The 16,028-nt window shown below is 43.7% G+C and overlaps 1 protein-coding gene across 1 annotated transcript in view; it reads left to right on the top strand.

Annotated features, from left to right (window-relative positions):
* Nucleotides 1-3,422: 3,422 nt before the first annotated feature.
* Nucleotides 3,423-16,028, top strand: part of LOC126394362 (calcium-binding protein 7) — a 44,533-nt gene continuing 31,927 nt past the window's right edge. Inside the window, exon 1 of the mRNA XM_050051136.1 lies at nucleotides 3,423-4,365. Within this exon, the coding sequence (XP_049907093.1) occupies nucleotides 4,257-4,365 (109 nt within the window). The 5' untranslated portion in view covers nucleotides 3,423-4,256. The remainder of the gene's footprint in view (nucleotides 4,366-16,028) is intronic.

Below are 16,028 nucleotides of genomic sequence, written 5' to 3'. Positions count from 1 at the left end.
CTGTAGATCATAACTTTAAAGCTGATCAGGGCCGGGCCGTGACAAAGCAGGTAAGCTAGCCAAATTCTTAACTGGGACACTAACACTTCCTGGGTGCTTTTATATACTAAGCTTTCTGACATCTAACATTTTTCACAGACTGCTTGGCTGTGTGGCTGGGATGAGAGCGGAGATATCCTTTTAACCCTGATGTACTGACCGCAGGCTCTCTTGAACAGCTCAGGAAACATTACAAACCTACAATAACAGATTTTTTTGGCCACTCAGGGACAGAGAAAACAAGCTGTGAACACAATATTGACCTCTCACCTAACTTGATATGGGAAACTTGCTGCAGAACAGTTGCTTACACATCCAGCAGCTACCAAGCATCCTTTTCATTCATTTAGAGTCGTGTTACTGGTCACCTGGTGATTGTAGAGCCAATATTCACTTTCTTTTAGCTCCATTTTTGGTCTCTGCCAACTCCTGAGAGGATTAACAGGTTCTTTAGCTGCAAAATATTCAGCTGTAATCACCAGCTAGTGCTAGATTGCCAGATAAAAATGTTGGCATTGTGCATTTCTGCAAACCATGACTACATTACATTCATTGATTTTATACATATCATATCAACATAACATATTATATGAGCTGACTTCAGGGGGAGGACGGGATGGGGGACGGTGTGACACCTAGGCGAGACACCTGCCAAGCCGAAAACCACTGCTTGAGACCAACAAACAACAAAACTGGTTGTGTTTTAGCGAGTCATTGCTGTGTTTCCTGTGGCTTTTTAGTCACCAAATGTGGGTGTTTTAGTGACCCATCTTTTAGTTTCCTTATTTTCAGTCAAAACTAACCCTTTTCCTGACAATACCCAAGTGTTTTTTGTGCCTAAACCTAACCACACATTAACCGGAACCTTGATGAAACCTAAAGTTTCAACCTATTTGCTATATAACATACAAATCCATGGTTTAGAGGTTCAACATTTTTTTCTGTAGGTAAGGTTGATTTTACAGTGGGTTTCTAGAGCTTTTTCAGCAGTGAGTGAACACATAAAACATAAAAGTTCAACACATTCCCATTCCGACCTCATCACATATCGACGTTTGGTCATGGACTTTCCACGTCCAGATAGGTGAAGGTACCCTGGATGCATTGGTCGTTGACGTTCTGGGACACCGTGTGAAGTCCTGCCTGTTACAAACTGTCTTTTTCAAAGTAAATGCCCTACGCAACCTGACTTTTTTTCCCCTCAAACAACTAACGCAAACGGTTCGGTTTAGAAAAAAAGAACAGGGCTTGGCCTCAAAATGTTACGTGGTGTTTGTTGGACCCATCCACCACCCCTCCCACCAGCCCTACTTGGACTTTCGCCTCCTTAAAGGATTACTTCGGTATTTTTCAACCTGGGCCCTATTTCCCCATGTGTATGTGTGCGTATGATTCATAGGTAGTGCGTATGATTCATAGGTACAACTCGTTTTAAAATTGGTTCAGTATTGAGGGAGGTGGATGCAGCTGGCAGCGAGATAACACTGGTGATCTGAACCGGTCAGTGGCGAAAAAAAGCACTTTTAATGCATGAACCGGTCAGTGGCGAAAAAAAGCACTTTTAATGCACAAACTTATACGGGATGCATTTGCCCCCATATCTACCGTTTTAGCTCATTTCGCGGCTCCCGGCTGCATCCGCCTCCCTCAATATTGAACCAATTTTAGAACGAGTTGTACCCATGAATCATACGCACACATACACATGGGGAAATAGGGCCCAGGTTGAAAAATACCGAAGTTATCCTTTAACTTGTGTTCTTGTCCCGCTGCATTTCCCCCTGTCACTGCCAATCGCTGTTAGACTATAACAGTGACCGGCTGCTTATCATGCCGACGTTAAAGGATGGTCAGTGTCTGACGCTGCAGGTCACTGCCCAAGTGCCAGATTTCAACCTCTTCGGAGTGAGACAGGATTGAAAAGTTGCGAGTCAAACAGCTAAACAATGACCTGAAAGTCACTACAAAGCTCTTTTGAGCAGGGAATATTCAAAACTTTATAATAATAAACCACTTTTACTGCTAAGATCCTCAAAACAGGTCCATGGACAGGACATCAGTCATATAGCTTTGACAAAGGAAGCTCAGTGTAAGTTCAATCAGGAAGACTTTCTTTGTGCTCATCCATTCACATTTCTCTCCCTCCCACTCCCACTGCTTCCTCTGATCAGCTGACTATGGGTGTTCACTCTTCTAGTTATCCAATCAAGCTTCGCCACTATGTCTATCAGCCAATCAGGATGCTAGGGCAAAATTTTAAATCTGCTCTCTCCTCTGTCATTTTAGGCAGAACTGTTGTGCCCTCCTCCACCCCGGTCACCTCTAGCCATCGTATCCAGAGTCCAGGATGACCTCAAAGGCCCATTCCTCTGCTCATCCACATCATCATCACTTCTCCATCTTCAACTCATCTCATCTTCACCACCTCTACCACCACCAGTGTCTAGACCCCGGGGGGTTCCCTATTTGACCATGGATTTATCATCCTCCTTAAATCAAAAAAGACTTTTCACATTTTCCATTCTTGTGCACATGTTAATAAATATTCTTTTTACTATAAAAACAAGTCTCCTGATTTAATATTTTTATCCATGAAGCAAGAACACCGAAGAAATCATGAAAGAAACATAAACACAGATGATTAAGGCTACAAGAGCAAAATCCAACCTCCGGGCCCCAGTCGGCCATGACTGGCCCTGTAACCGACTGAGTAAAAGAAGAAAGACATTTTAGAAACGTGTCTGACATGCAGACTCATACATTTCAAGGGGTTACTGAGAAGACAGCCCATGGTCATCAAAAATTCAAGTGGCTCCATTCAGCATTGACCTACTACGCCCTTACCCCCAACTGCTCAGCCAGCCATGTCAGTAGAAATGTACAACAGTTAATTTCAAAGGGTCTCTGTGCACAGATAGTGGTGCAGCAAGGCATACAGTTGGAGATGATGAGACAGTCAGAGCCCACCACCACCACCACCACTCCCCATCTCTGCTTTCACTCTCACAATCTATAAAAACACTTCCCACTGTATGTCACCTCATCCTAACTAAATCAGCCGCGGATGCAGTTTTGCGTCAGAGCAAAACTTCAAACGCACCATAAGCACCTGGTCATCAGATGTATGGATTATAATTTAAGCAAATGGCGTTACATTCGTTTTTATTATAGCCTCGGCACAGGAGGAAGTCAACCATACACCTACTATACATGCTCATCCATCACACTTTATGGTTTTAGTCTGACATCGGTGAGTAACCGGAATGCGCACGGGGAGAGTAATTGAACAGAGAGAGACACTGGGGGAGGCAGGGATGGAGGGGGGAGTGTTGCCTCATACATACGTCTGCTCATATACACACTCTGTATGGGTGTAGGCAATCCCTCCCGCATAACACACACAGTGACGGGGGTGAGACTGGAGAGAGACATATCAGATCCACACAGAGAGCTTCCTCTCACACACACACACGCAAACACTCCTTCACTCCTCCACTGAAGATGGAACAACTGGATCGCAACGCGCCCCCGTACCCATGACCAATTAAGAGCCAGCGAGCAAGTATTGTCTCTGAGGATCCGGACACACGCGCTCATCTTTTCACGCTTTCACGAGACACGTTGAAGGTATTTCCCCGTCAGTGTTTTAAGTGTGACACGTCGTTCCTGTGGATTATATGAGGGTGGCTGGATCTTGAGGACGGAGTGCGTCAAGTGAGCGCACGTATCCAACAAGTGGATGCATGAATTTGCTCGCAGCAGACAAACGCCGGGACTAAAACACAAACAACGAGTGGATTGATAACCTACAAATCTGCCTATCGATTGATCGGTTTACGGCAGAGATCAATAATAACCGGCACTAATCAGATGTGGAGCTCGTGTTGGCTGATGGTGATGTATATATGTGCGCATTGTCTCGGCCTGAGGTAGTTTTTCCATGCACTGACTTTGTGTGTTAATGAGGACATTTTCAAGCAAATTATAAAACTGCAATGAGGTAAGACCCCCCACACATTTTTTTCCTGCTCTCCAGTCATTGAAAAGCGAGATTTCCGCGGACACGCTGCGGTATCCAGCGTCTCCCACCTCACCCCTCTCCCCCCATCCATGGACTCGCTTCCTCCTTCCCTCGGCGACCGTGGGGGGAAGTTGGGCTCCTCTCTGTAGACATTTCTGTATGACGAGGGCGCAGGTGGCAACCAAAGGTCGCAGTCATGCCGATGCATCCAGTCACCTCCACGCTGATGTACCGGGGGATCTGCACCATCCCTGACATCCTCTCCTACAGCGCCCCGGTGAACCTGCCAGAAGACGAAGTTGAAGGTGAGATGTTACCTGCTCGAGTGCACCTGAGGGTGCTCAAGGCTATAGTGAGGTGTTTATCCCCTAACAGAGGCGGTGTGTGAGGCTCCTGCGGTGGAGCTGATTCAAACAGACGCGCGGTCAGCACCTTGGACAGCGCTCAGAGATCTGGATAGAGATGCATGACAGCTCCAAACAGGCCTGTTTTAGATTCATATTCAAACACCCCCCACCCCCCACCCCTCCTCCTTTTTCCTGATCTTGATGTATGAAAGAGTGTGCAGAAATACTCACCAGTTTGTTATCAGTGTTTCTCAAAGATCAGCTATCTTGTTTCAATTTTCTTTCATTGATTGGAAATATAGATTTGCAGCAGATGCTCACCCCTCAGTGTGGAGCTGATTTAGTTCATAAAATAAGGCACCCCTGCAGCCTCTCTGCCATAAAGCGTTGCTTCTTGAGGACAGCACTGATGCGTTGGCTCTAACTAGAAGCAAAAGCTCCTGGGTGGAAAATTTGGTTCACGGAAGCCTGATTTCACTGAGTCCATTAAGTCCACACAGACTTTCTGATGGTCAGATGGGTTGATATTCCATCTTTGCACCACAGCTGCTAAGTGATTCAACCAACATTTCTTGATTTAAAAAAATAAATAAAAACTTCTCTAAAAATTCCACCAAATTCGGCACTGCAGAGGCACCTGACAGCACCTCCAACAAGCATGTGGACACACGACAACTATTCTGAACTGTTAGTTTTTCCGGTATCTGGAGAACATTCATGCCTGGAGCACTTGTGATGTGAACCTGCGACATCTGCACATTATCATGCAGCAGCCCCTGGGACATTGCTCAAATCCCAAAGTGAGCGCGGTGACAGCAAGTTGTTGCGCTGTTGCCATGTTTGCAGTGGGGGTGATGCTGTAAGGTAGCTGACGTATCTCTGCTGAGTGATCTGTTCACTGCACCTCTGGTCCTTGTTACCTTAATAATGCACACATCATTAGGGAAACAAAGCAGAGGGATGTTTTGGACAGTGGGTCTTAAAAAGTGATGCATTTCTTATTTGGCTCTGACTGAAACACATATGTGTGAATTACAGGCGAGCTGAGTCTTGTGAGAGTTCTTGTCAGTGGATGCTGGCGCAGAATTTCCCCCCCATGAGAAATCAGAAATGAACCCTGGGGTTGCACACATTTGAAATGACACAGTCACACACACTCCTTTGTCTCCCTCTCACACACACACACACACACACACACACACACACACACACACACACACACACACACACACACACACACACACACATCTGCAATACGGTTGGCAGGGAAATGCTATTCAGTTGAGGTTGATATTAATTAGAAAAGCTGTGTGAAAGAGGCCAAACATGAATTGGTTCTGCTTCCCAAAAGGTGTTCAATGGACGGCCTTGGTGCCTTTTACTCAACACCTGTTTCAGAGCTCAGACAGCTTCGGAAACATCCAGAAAAGACAAAATGGTGCAAAATGGACTTGGTTGTTTTAAGAATGCATTTTGCCCTCTGTATTTTATACTCTGTTGCCTCTTTTTCTCTTGCTTTGACATTCAACAAACTGAGCCTGTGATAAAAGAGAAGTGTCAACATGTCAGTGCCAGAAGTGATCTTTGCACAATGTCATGCCCATAATTATAGCATTGCATCACTCAGCGCTTTATTGTCAAACTTGATTTCCAGTGTACAGAGAACTTGCGTGACAGAAATGTATTTTGCGCACAGCAGCAGAAGCACATGAGGAAAAAAAAAAGGAAAAGGATGGATGTCTCATATTTCAGTCATTTTTTTTGACTCCAGGAGAAGCTTTTGGTCGCTTAGATTGAGGAATCTCAGTTTCCTTTTCACTCTCCCACTTTAATTTATCCAGCTTTGGGTGCAATAAACAGACAGCTCTTCATTTTGACTTCGCTTAGTCAAATCCACTCGTGCCTGCCTCGCTGCAGTCAATCTGTCACAAGACAAAGTGAGACGTTTGGGCTTTACAGCTCAACTTATAGTGGCAGTTTGACTGGAGAAGCGATGGGATGCTTTGTGGAGAGAATAGGAGAGCCCGAGGTAATGCACAGTTAATAGCAGTGACAGAGGCTTTTTCAGCTGTTGTAGAGCATTAGTGATCCCTTGTGAGGAATGTCTTACAGGTTGTGAAGGAGGCAGACTTTAAAGGCAGTGTCACCGAGGAGATTGAGTGTTGTTGTTGTTGATGTCAAGAGCGTAACTGGTTTCACAGCTTTTCCTGCCATGTAGCGCAAAATGGGAACAATATAGATGTGACAGGGCTGATTGGTTTGTTGATTAATAGCTCAGAAAAAAGTGACTACATAAACGCTTTATTGTGTGCCAAGACTTGTGCTATCAAAACTCAGTCTGCTTTTAGCTTTTGGGAACAATCCTGCCTTCACCCTCATCATATTCTCAGCTGCTCAAAGATGGAGGACAGCGCTGCAAGCCAGCAGCTGGGTTCAGAAAGCATTTTCCACCCAAGCTGTATCATGTTGTAAGACGCATGCACCTCCTCATTATACATTTCTTTTAACTGCACAGCGCAAGCAAGCACTAACTTTGAAGATGTTTTGCCATGCTCACATTTAAAACTTTGTTTTGAATTACCTATGTTGACAATATAATCTGTGACAGTCAGTGCAAGGATGGAAAAAGTGGTCACCCATTACAACCATGAATTTAGTGCAGTAAGGGGTAGTAAGGGGGCCGTGGGGAACAAATGCTAAATTAATGCTAAACTGACACTCAACAAATTCTAAATACAACTAATGTTGACTGAAGAGGGTGAATGTTTGTTGGGTTTTTGCCTTCACATGCATTGGCTGATGGTTAATTGTTTAAATTGGTAATTGATTAATTGACTGATGGCGGTCTGATGACTCCCAGAGGGGTAATATGTAGCTTGTGTGAGACTGGATATAGACTGTTGAATCTGGCCACGTAAGGAGAAGCAATTGTTCTCGGAGGTGTTTGTCTGAATTACAGATAAACAGTTGCTTAAGTGACAGGAAACACCTTTTAATGTGTATTGGAAAGCTGAAGGTGTGTCAACTGATACTGCTTGTTTGGCAGACACTATATATTGTCATGATGTACTAATTCTTTGGCTTTCTTGCGAGTAAACCCTCAACTGTCCAATCCTGTGTTTTGAGTCTCTGATTTAGTAACTTCCTAAATCCTAATGCTCCTTTTGAACACCAGACCCACCCCAAGAGCTCAAAACTTGCTTAACATTGTTTCATAAGCCTGATACTTTATAATTGTAACTCATTTTTCTGAGAATTTAAACATGATTTTGATTTGATGATGTTTCAGAACTCTTCTATTACTTCTACTTAGGGTCAGCTGTCAAACATGGGTTTTCATATGTTCCATGGTGCTGACTTCACCTTTAATGCAGCACTACCTCTGAAATTCTAAATAAATCTATTAGGATTTCTGTTATTGGAGTATTTTAACAAAGACTGGTGGCACGGTGGTGCAGTGGTTAGCATTGTTGCCTCACAGCAAGAGGGTTCCTGCTTTGAACCCAGGGTCGGGGAGCCCTTCTGTGTGGAGTTTGCATGTTCCTCCCGTGTCAGCGTGGGTTTTCTCCAGGTACTCCAGCTTCCTCCCACAGTCCAAAGACGTGCAGGTTAATTGGTGACTTTAAATTGTCCGTAGGTGTGAATGTGAGTGTGAATGGTTGTTTGTCTCTATGTGTCAGCCCTGTGATAGTCTGGTGACCTGTCCAGGGTGAACCCTGCCTCTCACCCAATGTCAGTTGGGTTAGACTCCAGCCCACCCGCGACCCCTGACAGCATAAGCAGCTACAGAAAATGAATGAATACATAAGTATAAGTAAGTTTAACATATTGAGATTTAATAAGGTCAGAAGAAAAGAAGTGGTCTTGTAAAGGAAAAAAATAAAATTATTACTGTTATTTTGTACGTTCCCAAATAACAGGGGTGTGGGTTTAAAGTCCTCCAGAAAATTTTGAGCATCAAACAGTGAATTTCCTGCATTCTGGTGATTTTAATGCACCAATTTGTGTCTTTTCTGCATCAATGTATGGTGTAAATAACTTGTCTGTCATGTTTTTATTGGGGTGACAAATGTATATTCTCAATACTCCCCCCTCGAAATCTACACCTATGAAGCAAACTTCTACAAAACACAAAGGGTTAATGTTATCATGGTTCCTGGATTGCAGATATTGCAAAGGTCGATAACTTCTAAATGACAATATGCACTGATCAATCAGATTTTGACAGATGTGACGTTCTGCTGCTCGAGCGTCAGTCTGTGTCTCGTCACTGCTCGCGTCTCCTGAGAGACGGACGAGAATTGCCTGGAAGTCTGAAGTGTCACATACATCAGCTCAGCCATCAGGGAGACAGGGCTTTGTCACGAAACGAAATTGCACATTAGTGAATATGTGTGTGCGAGTGCATGTACAGGGACAGGAGGCTCAAACCCTATTGGCACGCATAGCCAAGGACTTGATTTTCAATTACTGGCTTGGACACCCCAGGGATTGGACCAATGGCACCACACTTTGCGGCCGAGAAGGCTGTCAAAGCTATAATTGGAACAAAACGCTATTTTTCTGATGCTCTATAAGCCTGTGTGTGTGTGCATATGTGTGTGTGGTAGCAGGTGGAGGGCTTGTAGCAAGTACCTGAATGTACGGTGATGCGAGCATAAATTGAATTGGACTCCATATTCTCCATTTCCCCTCCTACACAAGAGGGACGAAAAAAAACAGTTGGTCATATTACGGGAGCTTGATATAGTTTAGACCTCCTCCACCGCTAAATCACTCACACAAACACACACGCACACACAAAGCTCAGTGTCAATATCACTGCAGGTGGAATTAAGTGGGTAGCCCATTTCCACACTGCCTAACAACAGCCCTATTGGAAGCAGCTTCAAAATAGTCCCAGTGCTGAGCTTAAAGCATTTGTAACAGGCCCCAGAGTGAGTCTCATGTAAACAGACGCCAGAAGTTTCCTGTAGACACAAAGCAAAAGATAAGGCAGGAGCAGAATGTTTGCATCTTTCTGACGAGGTTATGATCAGTGCAGTTTATTTATTGTTTCAGTTCAAGTCTGCTCTGGCTTCCCTTTCATCACTTCTCACTTTTGTTATTTTTAGACTTGTAGAATCACACAGAAAACAAACTTTACCAAAGCAGAATGATGCATATTCCTATGTCTGCCTTTTGATCATTCACTATGTCATATGTGACATAAACTGTACAGATTGCTCGAGGGGAGTTGTGTTCTGCCATTTCTCTAATGAATTAGACCTAAATTTCGTTTGTTACCATCAGATTCTCAAGAGAGTTGTCCCAAAAACCTCAAAACATTTGTATTAATTTGGGACCAAGTTGAAAACAGAATTGGTTCACAAAAAGTCAATACATTTTGACATTAAGGCAAATGAATCCATTCAATATACATGAGCAAACTACGACAAAAAGCTGAACAATATAATGACTGGCCTGTTATCTAATCACTGGATTTCATGCTTAAAAGACAGGAACGTATGCAATTTATTAGGAAACTACCAGGAGCTGTCTCTCTCTCTTTATGAAAGCAAATGTTTATGGTTCTGGAGGTGCCTTTCAGAAAATCCTTGTTAAAATTGACACCTCTCTCTGAGGCTGTCAAATGAACTGCAGTCAGCATCCTGTTGCTTGTGCCGTGGTGCTCTAGCTCCATAACTGCGAGCAAGCACCTGGGTAACGAGCCCAGTCTCACTCTGAAGTCGTCGAAATGGAGCACTTGGGCAGTGACTTGCAGCGTCAGAAACCAATGAAAAAAAGGCGTCCATTAACATCGGCATGATACTTGGCTTGTTGCATTATAGATTCAGTTTCATCAGGGGGAAACGCAGAGGGACAAGGATGAAAGTTAAGGCGGCGATATAGTCCGAGTGGGGTTGGCGGGAGGGGTGGATGGGCCCAACAAACACCAACTTTCACCCAAGAGACTGGTGTTCACATCCCATAAGATTATAAAGCCACACCCTGTTCTTTTTTCCTAAACCCACCCATGTGTATTAGTTTTTGAGGGACAAATACGTCAATTCGCAGCATGATACCGAAGTAGTGCATTTATTTTGAAAGAGACTGTATGTGAACTTTCAATTTCCTGTGAAAATGGAAGTGTATTTTGAAAGAAGACAATACATGTAACAGGCAGAACTTGACACGGTGTCCCACAACGTCAACAACCAACACACCCAGAGTACCTCGCATGTTGTATGTGGACATGGAAAGTCCGTGACCAAATTTTGGTATGTGATGAGGTTGGAGTGAGAATGAGAATGACTGACCGTCATGATGTTGAAAGAGGGCTGGAAAATTTATTTCATTCATATTTAGAATTACGTTACTTGTGACACCAGCCATCCTTGAATCTCTCTCAATGTGCGGCTTAGGATCACCGTCTTAGAGCCATGACCAAAGGTATCACCACGTGTCTTTCACGTTTGTCATCATTGTCTGGGACAGCCCAAAATCGCACTGTATACCAGGCTTAACATATCCGCTCAGATAGTATTTATGTAGCAGGCAAGCAAGCTAGCTGTAACTAAACCACACTGTGTTGACCTGGCGTTGGTTGCTTCTTAATGTTAGCGGATAAAGTAATTCCCAAATGGATAGATAGTGAATTTACCAGCTAAATCAGTCCACTGTATCCCACTGGCTCACCAAATGCTGCTGCTATACACTGTACTCAGTGGTTACTGCTGATATTGCGATGGCGTTGTCTGCCAGCTCAGCAGCCTCCATGTTGAGAGCCGTGTGCAGACAACCTCTGTATCATGGATATGCTCTGAATATCACAGAGCTTTTTTAATACGAATTACAATCTCAGTAATTTCAGATTTTGCACAAATGAAGAGAAAGAGAGAAGCGCACACTGGAATTTACCATATTTACATATTTGATGGATGTATTTGAAAAATGAACCCCTTTTCCTCCGATCCACTATTCCTCAAATTGTACACCAGAACTCGGCCTATAGTTTCATATCCATAAACATGTTTATGATACTTGTTTTTGCCTCACTCAGTTCCAGTGAGTTTGGTTTTGGCATGAAAGCCTTCTCTTAATCACGTCAAGGAAACATGAAAGTGTTTCCCAAGCCAAACCTGTCAGAGAGCCCCAGCAGGGACAAATCTTTCAAGGAGCATTTTAAACTCACCCAGTAACTGTCTGCTGTAATCGAAATCAGTGCCGCCTACGACATTATCTCTCCATTTGTTCATACTCGTGGCGAGCGATGGGGTTTTCCCCGTCTCCTGATCAAACACAGATTAAGCTGTCACTCTCCTTCAGAGACAGGAAGCTGAGATGTTGCAAACAGGAAGTGATTGGAATAATGGAATCGAAGCCACTGAAGCTGAAAGCTGGATTTATGGCAGTTGTGTTTACATACTTCCATTTGCTTTATAGTGATGGTGGGAAGATGTGACTTGTCTTATTACTGAATATGAGACCATCGGCGTGCAATGATCATGTCTACGTTGTCATTTACTTTGACAGAAAGTGAAGTGAGCGCAACAAGGGTTTGCAGTGGAGATGGCTGTATAGTGTTATTACAAAGGAGAAGACAGCACACGAAGATTCATAAAGTTGCTTAATGTCTTTAGTAATGCTAGCGGCATTGGCTCTAGAAAAAGCGCTATCAGTCTGTCCACCAGTTTAGTCCAGAATGAAATATCCTAACAGCTATTGGATTGGAAAATGACGTATGGTACATGCATGCTCTGTTTTCATCTAGCACCACCAACAGATCAACCCAGTACTTCGATTTATAACCAAGTACTTGCAAAACCATTCCCATTAGCCTCAGCTGTACTTCATTTTGTGCTAACTAGCAAATGTTAACATGCTAACACACTAGACCTAAACATTATACCTGCTTCACATTAGCATGTTAGCATGTCGATGCATGTATTTAGCTCAAAGCACCACTGTGCCGAAATACAGCCGCACAAACCAACCTGTTCTCATTCCCAGGTTGTCAAATACCAAAGCTTTGTCACGCACCTCTGCCTCTGATAGTACTGCACAAGGCATCCTTTTAGTGTCTTTGTGAAACAAACTGGGCCTTCAACTTCAATATAAACCCATCTGGGTCAACATTAGACACTTAGAGCAAATGACGTAGTATAGAGAGCAAGAATGTCCCCCGGGTGAAGAGGTTGGGGTGGATGGATGGGTCAAACAAACACAGGACTTTCAGACTGCTGTGTGGTTCCGGTGTGAAAAAGTCGACGTCATTTTAACACCAACCACAATCTTTTCTAAACCTAAGCAAGTAGTTTTGGCGCTTAAATGTATGTTTCCTTGAAAATGTGTAATGGGTTAGTACTCTTGCATTGTGTAGATTAAATAATGACACATTATCAGTCACTTTTTGGCTTGGACCTGCATTTATTTCGCCACTGGTGTATATGAAACAAGAAAATCAGCCTTCGCAGCCAGCTCTCATAGACAATGCAGCTCAGCATGCAATGAAACAAAACAAAACAAAACACGTAAGGCTTGCTGCAAATCAAACAGCCACACCACCTGGATTAGCTGCGTCTAACAAGCTAATAAAGTTACATACACAGTAACTTGCAGAGCTACCTGCTCCAAATACATCTTTTATGGCACATTTATGGCAAATAAAACACACTTTTAACCATAAAAAGTAAAGTATTTTTGGCGGAACTTAGCCAAAGTCAACCTACCGCTAGTCCAGAGACAGCAGACTCTAACAGGGCACTGGGACACATCCGTCTGCATGGGCTCATCAGTGTAGCTCAAGTACACACATCACAACAAACAACAAAATAAGACAGTAAATAACATAACATTGACACAGGTACATTTGTAAAAATAAATTGCACCAGTGCACCAGTGGGATCACCAAGTCATTCACTCTGTTACAAAGGCAACGTATGCATGTTACAAGCAGAAACCGACACGTCCAAAAACGACTCTAGAGAGGTAAAGTTTCATCGTTTGAAGTGTACGCCACTAACCAAGCTGCCACATTTGACGAGGTGGGAGTGAGAACATGTTGCACAGAGCTGCTAACTTCACCACTAACAATTTCCTGCCTTGAAGACGCTGGACAAAAGACAATTAGGCCAAGCTGAATAATCTTTGTAGCCGCCGTTACCCTGACCCCTTAAAGGGATAGTGCACCCAAAAATGAAAATTCAGCCATTATCTACTCACCCATATGCCGATGGAGGCCCTGGTGAAGTTTTAGAGTCCTCACATCCCTTGCGGAGATCGGCGGGGGGAGCGGCTAGCACACCTAATGGCAGACGGCGCCCCAGACTAACGTCCAAGAACACAAAATTGAATCCACATAGTATCTCCATACTGCTCATCCGTAGTGATCCAAGTGTGCTGCAGCCCCGACATAAAAAGTTGTCTCGAAAAACGTCATATGAACTCTGTTTTTAGCCTCACTGTAGCCTGTAGCTCTGACTGCTTCTCTGTGCTCCGCGCTCACGTGTGCGCGCTTGCGCGAGACCAGCGAAAGCATGAGCTTTGCTACATCACGTGACACGTGCACCGCAGGGGGAGACAACTGTAACCACAGTAGCTAAAAGATAATTTGCACTACGGTCTTTTAGCAAAGGACAGCCCAACATGTCTGAGGACTTTGAAATTGAGGAGGAACAGCATTTCTTTGTTGAGCCGTATTTGTTTGAGCACGAGTATATGTAAGGAACTCAGGCTACTGGACGAAGCAGCTGCCGCAGCTCATGAGCCTCAGCCAGCTGCAGAATACCAGAGTCCAGCACTGGAAACCTGGTGGTGTAGTTGTTTCAAATGCAAAGCAATGCCAACGGATCAGGAAAGTCTTTGCTGCTCAGACTGGGAATTGGCGATGCCTGCACTTGAGAATCTGGACATCAGTACTGACGAGACTGCTGCTCTTCAGAGACCATGCATCACCGATCACCCTGAGCGCACACACGTGAGCGCGGAGCACAGAGAAACAGTCAGAGCTACAGGCTACAGTGAGGCTAAAAACAGAGTTCAGATGACGTTTTTCAAAACAACTTTTTATGTCACGGCTGCAGCACACTTGGATCACTACGGATGAGCAGTATGGAGATACTTTGTGGATTCAATTTTGTGTTCTTGGACGTTAGTCTGGGGCGCCGTCAGCCATTAGGTGTGCTAGTCGCTCCCCCCGCCGATCTCCGCAAGGGATGTGAGGACTCTAAAACTTCACCAGGGCCTCCGTCGGCATATGGGTGAGTAGATAATGGCTGAATTTTCATTTTTGGGTGCACTATCCCTTCAATGCATGATTATAAATCTCCCTTTAGAAAACAAGAAGAAAAGAAAATTGGTCATATCAGTCCACCAAAGGTGGCATTGAACATCTTTGTCTAGATCATTGAGTTGATGGTGATTTGCTTTGATCACAGTTCAGGGTTAGTTCAAAGTGTCAGAGAGAAACAGGAAAGGCGAGGGTGTACGGTTGAGTGTAAAACTTTATAAAAATAACCAGTTAAACTCAAATAAGTAAAGTCTGCATGTTTGGATGATTAAACTCTGAATGTCAGCGCTCTGGCTTGTCGACAGGACTCATTGAGGAGGTTTTTTATCCTGCTCATGTGTGCTTGAGTCGAAAATATGCATCTGAGAATATTTTACTGAGATATTCTGACTTCCACACAGGGTTTTGGTTTTGAAAGCAGTTTTCTTTCAGTAGTAAAAAATTTAACAAATGGTATTGGGGCTTCTTTTTCAACATTTTTAGTCGCTCCCTTGGCAGAGTTTTGGGGACTCTGCAAATCGCTTTGACTGACAGCTGCTCAAAAAAACCCTGACACCACTGTGTTCCTAATGGCATAAACTGCCTGTGAGGCGATCTTGATGTTTCTGCTCGACTCCTACTGTAGCTGCAGCAGAAAACATTGACTCATTCCTTCGCCCTGAGGTAGAGGGTTGTCTTCCATTCCTTTGGAAATACTTACATGAATACAAATGAAGATATTTAAAGACACCGGCATCTGCTTGGCAAGACAGAAATTATGCACATAACGTATTGCTGGTGCAGAATCAGTGGGCGTTGTGGGGGTGAACTTCCAAGCGGGTCAACTGCGACCATTTTAAAACATATGCTGCTGAGACCATTTGGATGTGCTGGCTCATTTTCACGTGTGTGGAGTGTGTAAACGATCCAGATGTGTTTACCAAAACCAAACACTTATCTTTCCTCTCCTGTTCACTTCCGATATTGACTGCTGGTAGCAAGGCTCTCTCAGAGGAAGCCAAAATTAGTTCAATTATTGCTCTCTTAGAAAGCCTCCACCTCGTTTTACCCTTAAATTGGATCCCCTAAACAAATTGTTTGTTTCCTCTCGCATAGACGAGAGCTTTTTATACCTTCCTACACAAAAGAACTCAGTTTTCATCAAAGCATTCTCGCTCTGAAATAATATTGTAACAAAAAAGTGAATCAAGCAAATAAATGAAGTGGGTTTTTTTTCCTGACACTGCATTTCCACTTTTTGCCTTTCAAATCCTTTGACAATGTTACAAGCCTGGCAAACATCAGTTCATAACTCAGATGGCTTTTGTTAATGATTAACAAAGAAGAAAGACATGCGGCATCCACAGCACTG

This window comes from Epinephelus moara, chromosome 8 (assembly GCF_006386435.1).
Source record: "Epinephelus moara isolate mb chromosome 8, YSFRI_EMoa_1.0, whole genome shotgun sequence".
Taxonomy (NCBI): Eukaryota; Metazoa; Chordata; class Actinopteri; order Perciformes; family Serranidae; genus Epinephelus; species Epinephelus moara.
Note: the sequence above shows the minus strand (reverse complement) of the source record. Positions and strands in the feature narration are given on the sequence as shown.